General features: G+C 38.9%; 1 protein-coding gene across 1 annotated transcript in view; it reads right to left on the bottom strand.

The window, feature by feature from the left end:
* The window catches only part of vav3b (vav 3 guanine nucleotide exchange factor b), a 46,871-nt gene extending 34,807 nt beyond the window's left edge, over positions 1 to 12,064 (bottom strand). Inside the window, exons 1-3 of the mRNA XM_023822284.2 lie at positions 11,998 to 12,064; positions 11,348 to 11,558; positions 312 to 428 (exon numbers count right to left, since the gene is read on the bottom strand). Coding sequence (XP_023678052.1) covers positions 312 to 428; positions 11,348 to 11,551 — 321 coding nt within the window. The 5' untranslated portion in view covers positions 11,552 to 11,558; positions 11,998 to 12,064. The remainder of the gene's footprint in view (positions 1 to 311; positions 429 to 11,347; positions 11,559 to 11,997) is intronic.
* Positions 12,065 to 14,276: the final 2,212 nt, after the last annotated feature.

Below are 14,276 nucleotides of genomic sequence, written 5' to 3'. Positions count from 1 at the left end.
ATCCGCAAAGGGCCGCTGTGTGTGGTGGGTTTTCACTGCAACTCCCTAATTATATTACTAATTAGAGGACTGATTGGCTGATGAGTTCTCACACCTGGGTTTGAACAGCTGACCTACAGGTTATCACAAAAACCTGCATACACACCGGCCCTTTGCGGATAAGATTGGCCACCCCTGTGTTATGTGAACCCTGCATGAACTGATCATTCAGAAAATGTTATGAAAAATACCCAAACATCGAGAGAAAAAAAACGATGCAGTTGAAAGAGACTGGTGGGAATGTCAGGTGGCGTGACGGACAGATGACGTACCTTTCCGAAATCCCGCACATCGAAGAGGTCAAAGGCTTCGAAGAGCTCGCTCTTCTTCATGGAGAATATTTCACAGCAGGTACACAAGAATGTTCTGATGTTCTTCAAACAGAGGAACTGAAAAACACAGAGAGAAACTTCAGAAGATATGAACACTTGAAACACATTTCATATGGATGTAATACACACAGAATACATGCCAGCTATATACACAGAGCACATTATATTGTCACTTAATTAGGATTTTTTCAATAGTACTTTGTATTCAAACAAACCATTTTACTTTGTCATATCAAATACATCAATTGTTTTCAATCTTGAAATGCTACTGATCGAGAATATGTAGTGTTAATATATAAGTAGTAGGTAGCCACTGGCAAAGCATATGAATTAAATATATTATTACTATGTTATTATTATGACTGTTTTACTCATATTCATGCACATAATTTCATATATTTACTGAATATTGTTCACATTTCAGACCACAACCTATCACTAAAATAAATATTCAAATGTAAACCACAGCGATGTGGGATCCTTAGGTGATTACACTTGTTCCGACACTGAAAGAGCCATGACATTAACGCCTTGAAACTCCGTAAGACGTCAACGCAGCCTACAGACAGCCGCGGACAGAACTTAACCTCACCGGAACGGCTGATCAGTGCAGGTAAGAACAATGAAAGTTCAGCACAGCAAGACTTTGCTAACTTAGTGGATGAGTGCAATGCCTTAAATCAGAAGAGGCTTTCATTTCCTATTTACTAGTTCTTAATGATTCAAATTGGCCGATAGATGTTTAAGACGGTTTCAAACATTGGCTTGCAAATCAACAGCATTCAGATACCCGAACAAACATGTAAGAAGCCATTTTGACACTCCTGACCAGATGGGATATCTAAATGGCCAGAGCACTTTAATGTTCTCACAACAAGTGAAATGGAAGAAATAAATCAATGTTGACAACCATCCACCCCTCTTGCATGGCCACTTGTCCCCTACAGCATCAAGGTCAGCCTCAAGCCTGTCCTAAGGTGCTTATAAACCATGATTCACCAGGACACAATATGGCAGTAACAAAAGTGAAAAAGGTTGGAGACCCATTTTCTACAGCAACAGAATCACGGCAAGAAATAACAATACTTAGAATTGTTCAATACTAAGCAATAACAATTATTAGGCATGGTAGACAAATTCCACAGATTCTCTCTGTCATTTATCCTGTAATGGTCAGCAGGGCCTCAACCTGACGTTACTGTTCACAAGCACTTATCAGTGGCCAACCATAACAAGCATTTATCAGTAGCCAACCATCTTGCCCGTTCTCGAGAATCTGTTCTCTGCCCGTGCCTTGAGTCGCACTTTAAATGAAAACTTTAAATCACCTTAAGCCAGCATACCCTGCCGATTCGAGTCAAGAGTGCTGCTTTACAAACAGGACACAGCTGCGAATTGACTGCTGACCCCAATAATGAGGACACTCTCTAGGGTCCAATGTACGGCTGGGTGATACCGCTGAAAGACGATACCTCGATGTTGTAGGTCACTGTATAGATATATACAACGATTTTTATGAAAATTTCCCTAAAATACTTTTGAAAAGTCACAACAGAAGGTCAGAATGAAATATGATTTTATTTATTCACATCAATGTTTCCCAACTGGAACACATCTCTGAAAAGTGCATCTCTCTTGAACATCATAAGATGTTAAAAAAAAAAAACTTCTTAGAAAAAATACAAATTGACTAAATATCCAAATCCCTATTTAACAAATTAGATTGTTCAGGTAAAAAAAAAAAGACAATATATAACATTTTAGTGCTATTGTGTTCCTCTGCTGAACTGTTTCACAAGAACGAAAAGAAAGAACAAACAAAAAAAAAACCAGAATTACAAATTGACTAAATACAAATGGAGCCCCGGAAGAGAAAAAAAATCAATGGTTGAAAAAACTGAAATGTAAAAAAAAAAAAAAAAAGTATTTCAAGTATTTAAAAACCAGGTTGTTTGAAAGTGAAATGTATGTAAAATGAGCTGAAATCACAGCAACATAGCTCTGCAAACAGATATGTGTACCACAAACACAAACATGTATTGCAAACAAAAATGATGTGTTGAGAGATTTTTTCTTTGCCAAATGTTTTGAATCATGTAGTTCTTTTTTCTTTGCATTTTCCCTTTTTTGGCATTCATTTTTCTTTATAGTACGTGTGTTGCGCTTTGCAATATTACTATCCCTTTGCGCTGTATTTGTCTTTCACTGGCCTCCTTCTGACATGGTGAAGGTGGGTATGGCTTTGCTGACTGTCAATACCTGATCCCAATGCATAGCACCTGCCTGATTTGTACCTTGCCCGTCTCTTCATGCGCCACATTTTTAAGCATGCATTCGTCACATTACTTTTTCTGGCACTGCCTGATCTGTTCGTCCTGCCAATTTACGGCAAAGTATATTGTCCAAATTTACAATAAATAAAGAAAATCAATATAACCATACATTATCAAGCCGATTTGTATATAAAAAAATGTATCCAATGGCATCCATTTGATGCTTTTTCCATCCCTTGAATGTAAAAGTCTCAAAACATGTCAACCTCCTAATAAGGCATGTATTTCAGATGCTTCCAGGTAGAGGATTACACAAGAAGAAAGAGCACTGCAAACACCCCAAAAAGTAATACATATTTCATATTTTCAATGGCATCTGTCCCCTATTTACAAAGAGGAGTCAGGAACTTAGACCACAGAAATGGTTTGGTGTTTAAATTATTCAGCACGTCCACAGCACCTTGTTTTGCTGCAAGTATACAAATGATATCCCTGGATTTTGAAACACAGAACCAGACACTCAGCAAATGCTGCAGCTTCAAAAAATCTAAAAAAAATCCAGCACTCAACTTATCCTGAGCAGGGTAATGGGGGGTGGGGGGGGGGGTGCAGTTTCCCAGGCAGCATAGGGTACAAGGCCACAGTGCATCCTCCATGGGACCAAAACTTTGCTCACTCCACATTTTAAACTACACCCAGAATATATTAACATGCAGTAAAATATCTTAATTAATGTTAATACTGAGGGCGCTGTTGTGCATTGCTGCTACCCTCAAGAGTATTCTCTCTTTTTGCTAGCGTGTAAGATGCTCAGGAGAAAAAACAATGTGTGGAAAAAAACAATGAATATCTTGATGCAATACCTCCATTAATTAGGGATGATGACAAGACACTACCCAGAATGCCCCACTGCATTATGCACACATTCCGGCATGTTCTGGATGACAAATCACAACAAGGCAAGTGCAATATAATGAAAAAAAAATCAGAAAGTAACATTTTTATTTAAATAAGTACTTTATTTGACTGTTTCTGAAAAATCAGATTTTGGTAAATTGGCATGCAACTGGGGTAGTATGATGCAGTGGTTAGCATTACTACGGCACACCTCTGGGACCAGGGTTCGAGTCTCTACTGTGGCTCGGGACCCCCCGCATCAGTACAAGCAGTTCTGGAAAATGGATGGATGGACTTATGCAACTCTCCATATACCTTGACGATACAATTTATTATGTATTGCGAACACACAGGATAAGCTTCAACTTCACTTTGCTGCAAATGAAAATTAATTGCGGGAATCAATTTGTGCAACTGAGGTAACATCTTATAGCGAATTTCCTCCACAAGTCCATGGCTCTTTAGTAATTTGTGTGGTTCATTTAACAAATACAACAAAGACGAGGAAAAGGTTATTAAACTTCCTTAATATACACCTGTGGTTTTCAGGGTCGGTGTCATAGGAGGGGGGGAGGTAGTCATGCCCCCCAAATGAGCTACAGTTGCCCCCTCACTGCCGCCTACTAAGGACACTGTCTTTTATTTTTTTTCAAATGAATTTTTTTATAAAGACATTCATCCTAAAACAAATAAGCCGATCTACTGATCTCCCCCAGGGGTGTCACTGCAGACTATCTGCTTACTCGGTGCTTTGTCACCTCCCCACCTCAACAATTTTGACCCTCAACTAATGCTGGGCGGTATATTGAATTTTTACGGCATAGCGATACATTTTCAAAATGACATATAGGATGACACAGTACCCTAGTTTATATCAATATACTACACTGTGGCTTAATATTAGGGCTTTATTAAAGATTAGAGAAACCAACAGTTGCAAACAACACAAAAGCTTCAGTGGTGACGTTGCACAGATTTGCAAATGTGTGTAATGGATAGCATTTTCAAAATGACATATAGGATGACACAGTACCCTAGTTTATATCAATATACTACACTGTGGCTTAAAATTAGGGCTCTATTAAAGATTAGAGAAACCAACAGTTGCAAACAACACAAAAGCTTCAGTGGTGACATTGAACAGATTTGCAAATGTGTGTAATGGATAGCTGTACATCTGCAAACAGCAAAGGAAACTACTTCATTTTCATTTTGACCACTTTTTCAGTAATAGTGTTTGTGACATCTCACATGCGGCCATATTTATATGTGTGTATGTACCAGCATATATATATATGTGTGTGTGTGTGTCCATATACTGTATGTATATATATAAGCATATACTAATATATATAAGCAGTGGAACGCTGATTGAACAACGATAAATGAAAATATACTGTTTATATATAGTGAATGTGACGAACGTTCATTGATGAACTTGTTTAACCTGTAGAGTCACAACTGGAGCTCGCGATAAGTGGAAAATAAAAGTATCAGAATTCAATGCTATATATGCTCATTCAAATCAAAATACGAGATTGTTTGTTTTATCTCAAGAAATACATTCTATCCAGATTAAAGAGAACAGCTAAATTATGTGCAGTGTCATTCGTGTAAATAGTAATCTGTGTCAGGGCCAGCATAATTTGTAAACATCTCATGAAATAAATCGTCTTATTTATATATAAAAAAAAATATTTCCCAAGCTATTTCCCTCCACAGTTTCACTAAAACTGTTTGAGGTGAATGAACCAAATGCTTTTTTTCACGCACATAAATCGCTCTCCGATTAGCATGAAATCTTAAAGTGGGTCGTTGTATCATTTTACTAGAACTATTAAATCATGAATCATAATTTCACTGAGGGTGAAATTGTTCATGTTGTTAACCATGATTTCACGAATGCCTACAAATTAAGCACTTTTGAAAAGATTTGAAAATTAGGGGGCTTTCAGCCCCCTGAATACATACAAGCTAAATGTCATATTTTGCAGTGGGTTATTAGATAAATATTAATGATTTTTTTTTTCTAATATGCAATGACAAAGGAACACACATTCGATCTTACCAGCAACGAGAACACACACCTCAAACTACAGCACTTTTAAATTCGGTGAAAAAGGCAGGAGGTGGTCTGAGGTAAAATTCAACGGTAAAATTCATCGCTGAACCCATGTCATCCTTGGGGTTTAAAACTTAATGGAAATGTTTTTAAATGTATTTATTTATTTAAATGTTTGTGAGGATAGGCTATAACCTCAGTTGTTCTTTTTGAATGAAATCTTTTTTAGAGAGGTATGAAGTAAACACATCCTTGTACACATAAAAGATTGTTATTATACTGATTTGGGTTATTTCGGTATAATGTGGGTTATTTTTCATAGTAGTTTTTCAAAGGATATTTTAGACATGCTGAGGTAACATGAGAAGCTCCTGTTATTGGTCTGTTTTGCCAAATGTGTTTAGTGTAACGTTATTGTATTGGTTATTTGAAAGTATAGTTTTCTTTTTCACATTATCAAGTTTTGTAAAGCTTCATAAATTTCCCGCTTTGGCTATAACATAGTCTCAATATACAGTATGCCTTTTCCTTTCACACTTCTCTGCAGAAATCCCACCCACTGCAAACTTGTGCTGAATACTAAAGCTACACTTTTTTAGTGCAACCCCTTAGCCCCAGGCCCTAAACATGGCTGGCAATGTGAATTTACTAAAGCAACGTTATGTCTGGATTGATTACAGTATGTACTGTACACAATATTATTATATATAATATAAAAAGCTATTCATGACGTAAGTCAATAAATGCATTTATTTGGAGGAGTTAAAATACATTTTAGGGGGGCAAAAACCTCTAATGACGCCCCTCGACCCCACAATGTGATAAAAACCTGTTATTTTCACCGCGTGGGGACATTTTTTTGATCACAACAAGGGGAAACTCAGTTTTTTTTTATAAAAATGTGTTACTGCAATCAAAAAAACATAACATGCCAAAGGTCTTGTGTTTTGTTTGCTTACTTATGGTTAAGGTTAGGGCTGGTTAGGGGTTAAGGTCGTCGTTGTAGTTGGGATTAGGGTTATGTCCATAGAAATGAATGGAGAGTCCCCACAAAGTTTTAGATGCGTAATCTGTGAGTGTCTGTACAGTATGTGTGTTTGCATGCACAAGAACACACGCATCAGGCATGTAGCTCTGCATTAAAACAACACCCCATCCCCACCTACCAATCCGTCATGTAGACAGGTAGTACAATTAGGACTTCGAACCCCCCCCCCCCTCAATATTTATTGCCGCCCAGCCAAAAATACGGAATATGGAGGGGGATAGTCCAAGTGGAATCCCCCCAGCCAAAAGTACAGAATATAAAGGGGAATACACCACATGTGAACTGTCAATAAATTCCCTATTACACCACATCACCATTTCCTAACTGCTGTTGTGCCACAATTCTTAAAATGGAGACCGGAGCACAATCCATGACATATTTTCCTCTCAACCATTACATTGCTCAGTAATTCAAAATCGACAAAGCCTTCTCTGTCAGTATTCCAACGTTGGGGGACCACGGCAGAAATGTAGAGCCTGGTCACCTGCTTGTCTGTTAGTTTAAAGGCCCAGAGAGCAATAAACACTATTTTCCATTCTGCAGACACTTGAGTCTGAATGGATCTGAGCACAGTCCATTCACAGCACCACAAAAGAAGACGGGCAATGAGCGGGTTGACTCACGTCCTCCATCTTTTCAAAGGTGACTGCCAGCATTGGAAATATTCATTTCAGTCTCAAAATGCTCAGGGACACTTCACTAGAAGAGCGTGTTTGTAGTGAAGGACGCCCTTCTGCCCTTGGCAGGCTCTCCCTGGTCTTATCAGGGCACAGTTAATTACGTCTGGGCTTCCACGGCAACCTCCAGACCGAACTCATCTTCACTGGGGTGACTAGAGAGCAACTCACTGACTTTCACGGTCATCCAAACACTGATTAACCTCAATGAACATAACACTGCATTTTCATTTGCAGAGAAAATGCGTGGGCGCTCTTGCTATTCTTGGTGCTCTGTTATCACGGATCACCCTGAAACTTTTTGATAAGTTGTATTAGACAAAAGAATGACATACCTTAAAGTTACAGCAACACTGTGGCGTGATTTAAGCCTACATGCAATGCTGTATATGAGACACATATATTTTAAGGTTAGGAACGGTAAAAAGAAGGATACAGAAAGTAGCAAACGGTACACCTGGGTAGATCTTAGGCAAGAGCATCAAAACACACACACACGCACATACACACGCACACACGCACATACACACCTTTTCTCTTTCCCGCAAAGCCATCTCAAAGCACTGGATGCAACATAATCTAAGCAGGACATTATCTACCAAGGTTCTTATATTAATCCATGAATAAATTCTAAATCTCAGATGTTACATCCTTTGCACAAATCAGTTGGTACAATAAATTTTCATTTGCAGCCAAATTAATTCAAAGCTCACCAACTAAAACAAAATCAAGATTATCAAAATCAAATTGCTCATAGTCATTATGCCTCATTCTGCGGCTTAACTTAACTTGCTGAGGTATACAGGGGGTGCAATAATTTCCCCTGGGATCTTCAAATGAAATAAAAGACCAAAATATTTTAGCTAATTGACTTTGACTTAAATCAAATTCATATATTAAAATATGATTTTCAATAAATCAGTACATCACATGTAAAGCATCTCTGGGATTTTTAGTTAGAAAATGTTTTTTTTATTCCATTTTATGGTGCCTGCTTTAGCAATATGTTGCGATTTTTCATCAAGATGATGCAAGAATGTGTGCGTAATGCAGTGAGGCATTCTGGGAAGTTTCTGGTCATTCTCCCCAATCAATGGAGGAAATCCATCAACGTATTCACCATTATTTTTTGATGCAGCATAGCAGAACACTTTCATCACTGAAAGCATGTTTTTGCTATTTCACCCTTCAGTTTCACTTTCATTTCTCAGGTGAAGAGAGGTCTGAAGTCTGACATGCATCGATTCTGACAAAACTGCTACCCAGTTCAGAGCATGAGAGATCTTAGGACCAGTTTTGATTACTATCAGCGGAGTGGCCATAATTACAGTATGTCTATAAATGTGACATTCGATCTCAATGTGTGGTGTTAAGTTCATCTTAATGTGTAGACGGACAGAGGTTTCTCCAGATTCTGTCTGAAACTCACGATCCACTCTGGCAGGGCCTAGAAAACCACAATTAAATGAGGAGGAAAGTACAGCAGTAACTGAGCTAAACAGGCAGTCGACCTGACAAACTAAACAGGCAGTCGACCTGACAAACTAAACAGGCAGTCGACCTGACAAACTAAACAGGCAACGCAAGACAAAAATCAAATGATGCCTGTCCTGAGATGATCACAAATTTCTGCAGGCCTGACAGATGCAACATCTCTGTAAGTTTTAAAATCCCAAAGTGAACAACTGAATCCTGCTGATTTTAAACTTTGTCTTAAAAACATCACTGATATTCTGGTTAGCCAAGCAAAATACTGAATGCATGATATCAAATCTTTATCTCTTTGTGATTTCTACAACAAAACAAAAAACTGTGAATGAATGTGATCAACACTAACAACTATATTACCATCTTTACCTATCAGACTTTACCGCAGGATATGATGTCACCAGTTAAACTGTCCAGTAGCAAGTTTCTCAAGAATACAACACCAGAGTCCATTATAGACTTCAGGAGTTAATCTACAAGCCCTGGTGGACCTCCCTTTCCTCTGGCGTGTGCCACAAGTCACTGGGAGGCGGATCTGATAGGAGCAGGCGAGAGCAGTAAAAACCACTGTCAGCTGGAAGGCACTGGTAAGGATCCAGGATCCCTGTTCATGCATTGGCACACGCGATAGGAGACTTATCAGCTTGAGTGAGAGCCTCACGGAACCTCGAGAGACCCCAAAGAGATGCCTCCCTACTCTGCACTCGCAGATGGCCTCCTTTTCCATTTCACGTCGCACATCTTGGAAGACAAACTTTGTTTGCATTGGTTGAGCGAGACAGCAGATGAATCCTCCTGCTTCTCAGAGACACTCTCCATGCCTTCGTCCACGGCTCAGCCAGTGTAGCGAGGAAGCTAATGCCCCTCACTAGTCCAGTATGTGATGCCTGACAGCATAGTTGTTTTGTATCTCTAAAGCTTTTTGTCATTTTTGTTGTTACTGGAGGGCAAAGCTTCTGTAGGGCCCGTACAAAAATATATCGGATATTAATCGATAATAATTCATTATAAAATTACAGTTTCACTTCCTGACATTTATTTATTTATTTTATGAACATGACAGTAATATACCTAATAACATTATCTAATATAGTATATGCCCTATGTACTACATACAATATACACTATAACTCAAGAATACGTCATCTGAAACTATAATTTCAAATAATAATGATGGTAATTTATTTTAAAAACGTTTCATTTATTGTATAATTAGGCAACTAAATGTAACTATTACACAACACTGAAAACAAGCAGGCTAAAAATGTAATGTTTTATTTTAACAGCTAAATTCTCAAAGGTATATTTAATTTTATATTTATAAAATTATATTTTATGGTGTTTTTTGGCTTCTCATTAGTTCATATAAAATAAGTGCGTCTCTTTTGGAAATGAAGCATCCCGTAAATCAACTCGCATAGACAAACAACAATTTGACCAATGGATTAGTACACAGAAGCAGAAAATGTTGAAAACATTGATTTACGTGTCAGAATAGTAAATATGCAGTGTGTCACACTTAAAGAAACCGCATTTACATAAGAGATATTTTTCTTTTTTATACATTTCAAAACGAACCAGACGTTTGTTAAAGGATGTCAATGGTCTGTCACGCAAAATTCGGCTTCCGTGCGCTGTGTCCGTTTGTGTTTTACAGAAAATTACCACGTACCGTAGAGTCTAATATAAAACTCGGGGTGGTCCGTGTTCGTGTGCTCGGCTAAACCACTACAGCTGCCCAGATCACTCCTGATATCTTGCATCAGGCCCTACAGGAAACGTTCCATAGAACTTTTGACTCTTTATACAGCTGAATGTGTTGTGTGTGCAAAGCTATTGCGGTAATTTAATCCCTGCATGGCGTTTTCCTTCAAAATTTAAAAAGTACTGCTTGATTATGAATGTGCATATTAAATTTAACAAAGCATCCACAGTAATGTTTTGTCAGTTGCAATTATTTACATTATTGGGATCTTCATAGGCCTATGTAGTTTAAAACTGAGAACACGGCCATGACATGCAGATACATTATTACGATATATTTAAATATAGGGCTTACAATATATGTAATAAATGGATACAATATATGGCTGCACTGCTTTTTAAACAAATCTGTAACGTTTCAAAACAAGCGTTGACCGAAAGCAATTTTATATAGTAAGAAAGTATATACAGACTAAGGTAAAACAAAGTACAGAGTAGGGTTGTGGTGTAATTGCATTACGCATGGCTGGCCATAGAGAACATATTATGGTATGACGATAATACACTCTAATACACTCTAATTGTACTTATAACGCGGAGAAAGGTGACATGCTTTGCCAGTACCTACGGAGGGAAGGGTTTGCTTGACCTCAGATAACGGTACTTTTCTGTATGAGAAATAATTATATTTTCCTATATGTAGGCCTAATATATTGGGATAAATAAGCTTATATTATAAAGCCCCTAGGGTTATAACGGTGAGTCGGTGGTGTAGTCCATCTGATCATTTTACAGCTGCCGTCTGGCACAGTAAGGAAGGTCCTTACCTGTGACATCTGCGGTCTCAGATTGATTTCCTTCAGGTTGATGGACTGGGCTTTCAGGTTGTTGAGGAGTTGGCACAGCAGGACTCCATCGCGGAGCGTCTGAGCTAGGTCGAAAACCTGCGCTGTCTCCCATGTAACCCGGTGGTTCGGCGGCAGCACCTTGCAGTCAATGAGCCACAAGGCGCACTGTCTCCAGAACTCCATCCCGTCTCTACAATTAACAAAAAATATAAGCTACTCGGCAAAATATCAAGACCTAAAATCGGTTATGAATAAATACACCACAGAGGTGAAAGATACAATAAAATCGCCGCTCCTGGTTGAGCGAAATACGAAAACCCGCGTTCACGTCGCTCCCACTATTGTGTGGCGGCACGGGCGTGCAGACCGGCGCAGCGATATCGCTTCGGCTCGCAGAGGTCTTGCTGTGTGGCTGACAGGCTGCTCTGCTCCTCAGCACCCCGACCCCCTCCCCCAGCTCCCTCGCCTCGATCTCGCTTCCTGCCACAGCGACGCCGACTTTTGGTTGGCTGGTGCCCGGCATTGCGAAGCGTTGGTTCCCTTTTATTACGCGTCGAACACACGCTATCCGGGCGGAATCGGCACCGACTCGCGTGTGGGAAGATTTTTCAAACAAGCTTCTAACTCACCGCCTGGAAGCTGATGCCACTACTAGGCTGTCATTTGGTAGCACACCCAACTTAAACCCAGTTTTGAGTACTCGCATTGTGTTAATCCTCTGGGTAACATACAGATTAGTAACTAGCCAATTACATGGAAAGAAAAAATAGGGGAAGCTGTAAAAATAGTATTTGCAGCTTGTGAGGGAAATGCTTGCGGTCATGAATCATTTGTTAGAAACCGAAACAAACTAACAAAGGCAAATAGTAAATTTACACATTGGTTTTGAAAAAAAAAATCAGAAAGTGATAAATCCCTAGATCTGTACTGGAAGACTTTGACCCGAATCTAAACAGGCTACAGAATTTATCTGTAGACCACGTAACATAAAATAAATCTGTGTGTGAGTAACAAAATGTGAAAGAACTATTTACCAAAGAATAAATTGGGTTTATACATTCGGAGAGTACAGTAAATGAAAATCAGGTATTTCCATTGAAGGATTTTAGACTAATGTATATTGTGAGCTTGCGCTACTCGTAGAATGCGGTTGAAGCAGCAGGATTTGTTGACAGATTAGCAGTTGTTCATTACATTAGGTGTCGGCACAATGGTACGTGCTCCCCATTCCCCAAAATAAACCATTTATTAGTTTGAATTCGTCAGATTTTTATATATGTTTCATTCGTGATCCTCTACTGTGTCATTTTTAAACCATCAGTACTGCTACCACTTATAGCTAGCCTGCATTGCACGCGACTGCATCTATTTTTTACACTTTATCGCTGATAAATAACCGTATTTAGCAATGAAATCGACGAACAACTCATATGGTGAAAACCCGCAAAGATGTTGTCATCTTTCCTGCATCTTAAAGCTTTTTAAAAATAAATAAATATAGGCTACAAACAAACTGCTTCCCTGTTCTTAGGTTATTATTTATATCTACATAATTACACTTTTGGGGGTGACTGGTTTACGGAAAGCAGGACATGGAATAATGGCTTCACCGCTGGCACTTAAGGTTCGCATAAAAGGAGTGATAAAGAGCCATCTGGCAAGCGTCCAGCCTCCCTCTCCTCATGGCTGCTGTTACGTCTGGGAGTCCAAAGGAAAGGGTCGATGGGCTTCGTGCTATAGACTGCATTAAGAGTGTGGATCTGAGTGGTTAATACAACTGCAAAAAAGACAGCGACACATAAGCTAAATGTTGAGTTTAAACACTTTTGGCCAATGCTCAGATAACTATTATAGCATGGGCAGATGGTAAGTTACAGCAGCCTTAAAGGGCGCTTTTGCAAAGGCTGCTGGATTTTCATTACTGGTGAGAGATGAAGGAAACGCGATAGGGCCTGTAAGCACAGGAAGGAAGCGCCAGTGTCTGTCTCGATTTCTCCCTGCCGTTATTTTAAAGCTTCAGCACAAAATGGCTTCACCCTCCCGACGGCTCAGTTGCGGAATGATTAAAATTGTACCCTGGGCGACTCACAGCCATTGTTTTCCCGAGGGATCGTGCGCGATGCGTTATGCTTTCCAATGATGCCAGTCAAGTGCTATTCGAAATTCTCGGGATTGCCACTGCAAGCTCTGCTCGTTGTGTTATTGTCTGTTTTTAATTCTTTAATTTTACTTCTTTTGTGATTTTTTTCTCTATTAACACACCAAAGTGATTTACAAAACAATGGAGACACAAACACGTATACAGATGTACCAAGAATCAAATCTGGGGTTGAGGTACAAATGACACAAGACGTGTATAAAAGGAGCCAGAATAAGAGAAGGAAACACATATAGTATGTGGTCATACACATATTACATTGTGGGGACCATGTGGGGTCGGGGATAAATGAGTAATGTAACTAAATCTATCTTTTCAGTGATATAATCTAAATATATAATATAAATAATAAATAAATTATATAAATAAATATATAATATTAATAATATAAACCAGGCAGAATCAGACTGAATAATATGAGATTGTATATATAAAAGAGAGGCCCAGGTGCAGTTATACACTGGGGATTTGGTTTTATTTGAGGTGGGAAAACTTTCCAAGCTGAGAAAATCAAGTAGGAGGTTTTTCCAATGTAGGACGTTTACTTTTTTGTCTTCGAGTTCAGAAGAATGATTTTTTTAGTGACAGCCAAAGCTAAGAGAGGAAGTCTGGTGGATTCTTTATTAGACTGAATCCTGTTGTGTCCCCTAGCAGACAGAGTACCGGTGACAGAGGGATGAGGCAGCCCAGGAAAAGTGGTAATGAGTTAATGATTTCGTCCCAAAAAAAGATTCATGGGTACAGAAAGCC

Source organism: Paramormyrops kingsleyae, chromosome 21, assembly GCF_048594095.1.
Source record: "Paramormyrops kingsleyae isolate MSU_618 chromosome 21, PKINGS_0.4, whole genome shotgun sequence".
Lineage (NCBI taxonomy): Eukaryota > Metazoa > Chordata > Actinopteri > Osteoglossiformes > Mormyridae > Paramormyrops > Paramormyrops kingsleyae.
This window is presented reverse-complemented; position numbering and strand designations above follow the sequence as displayed.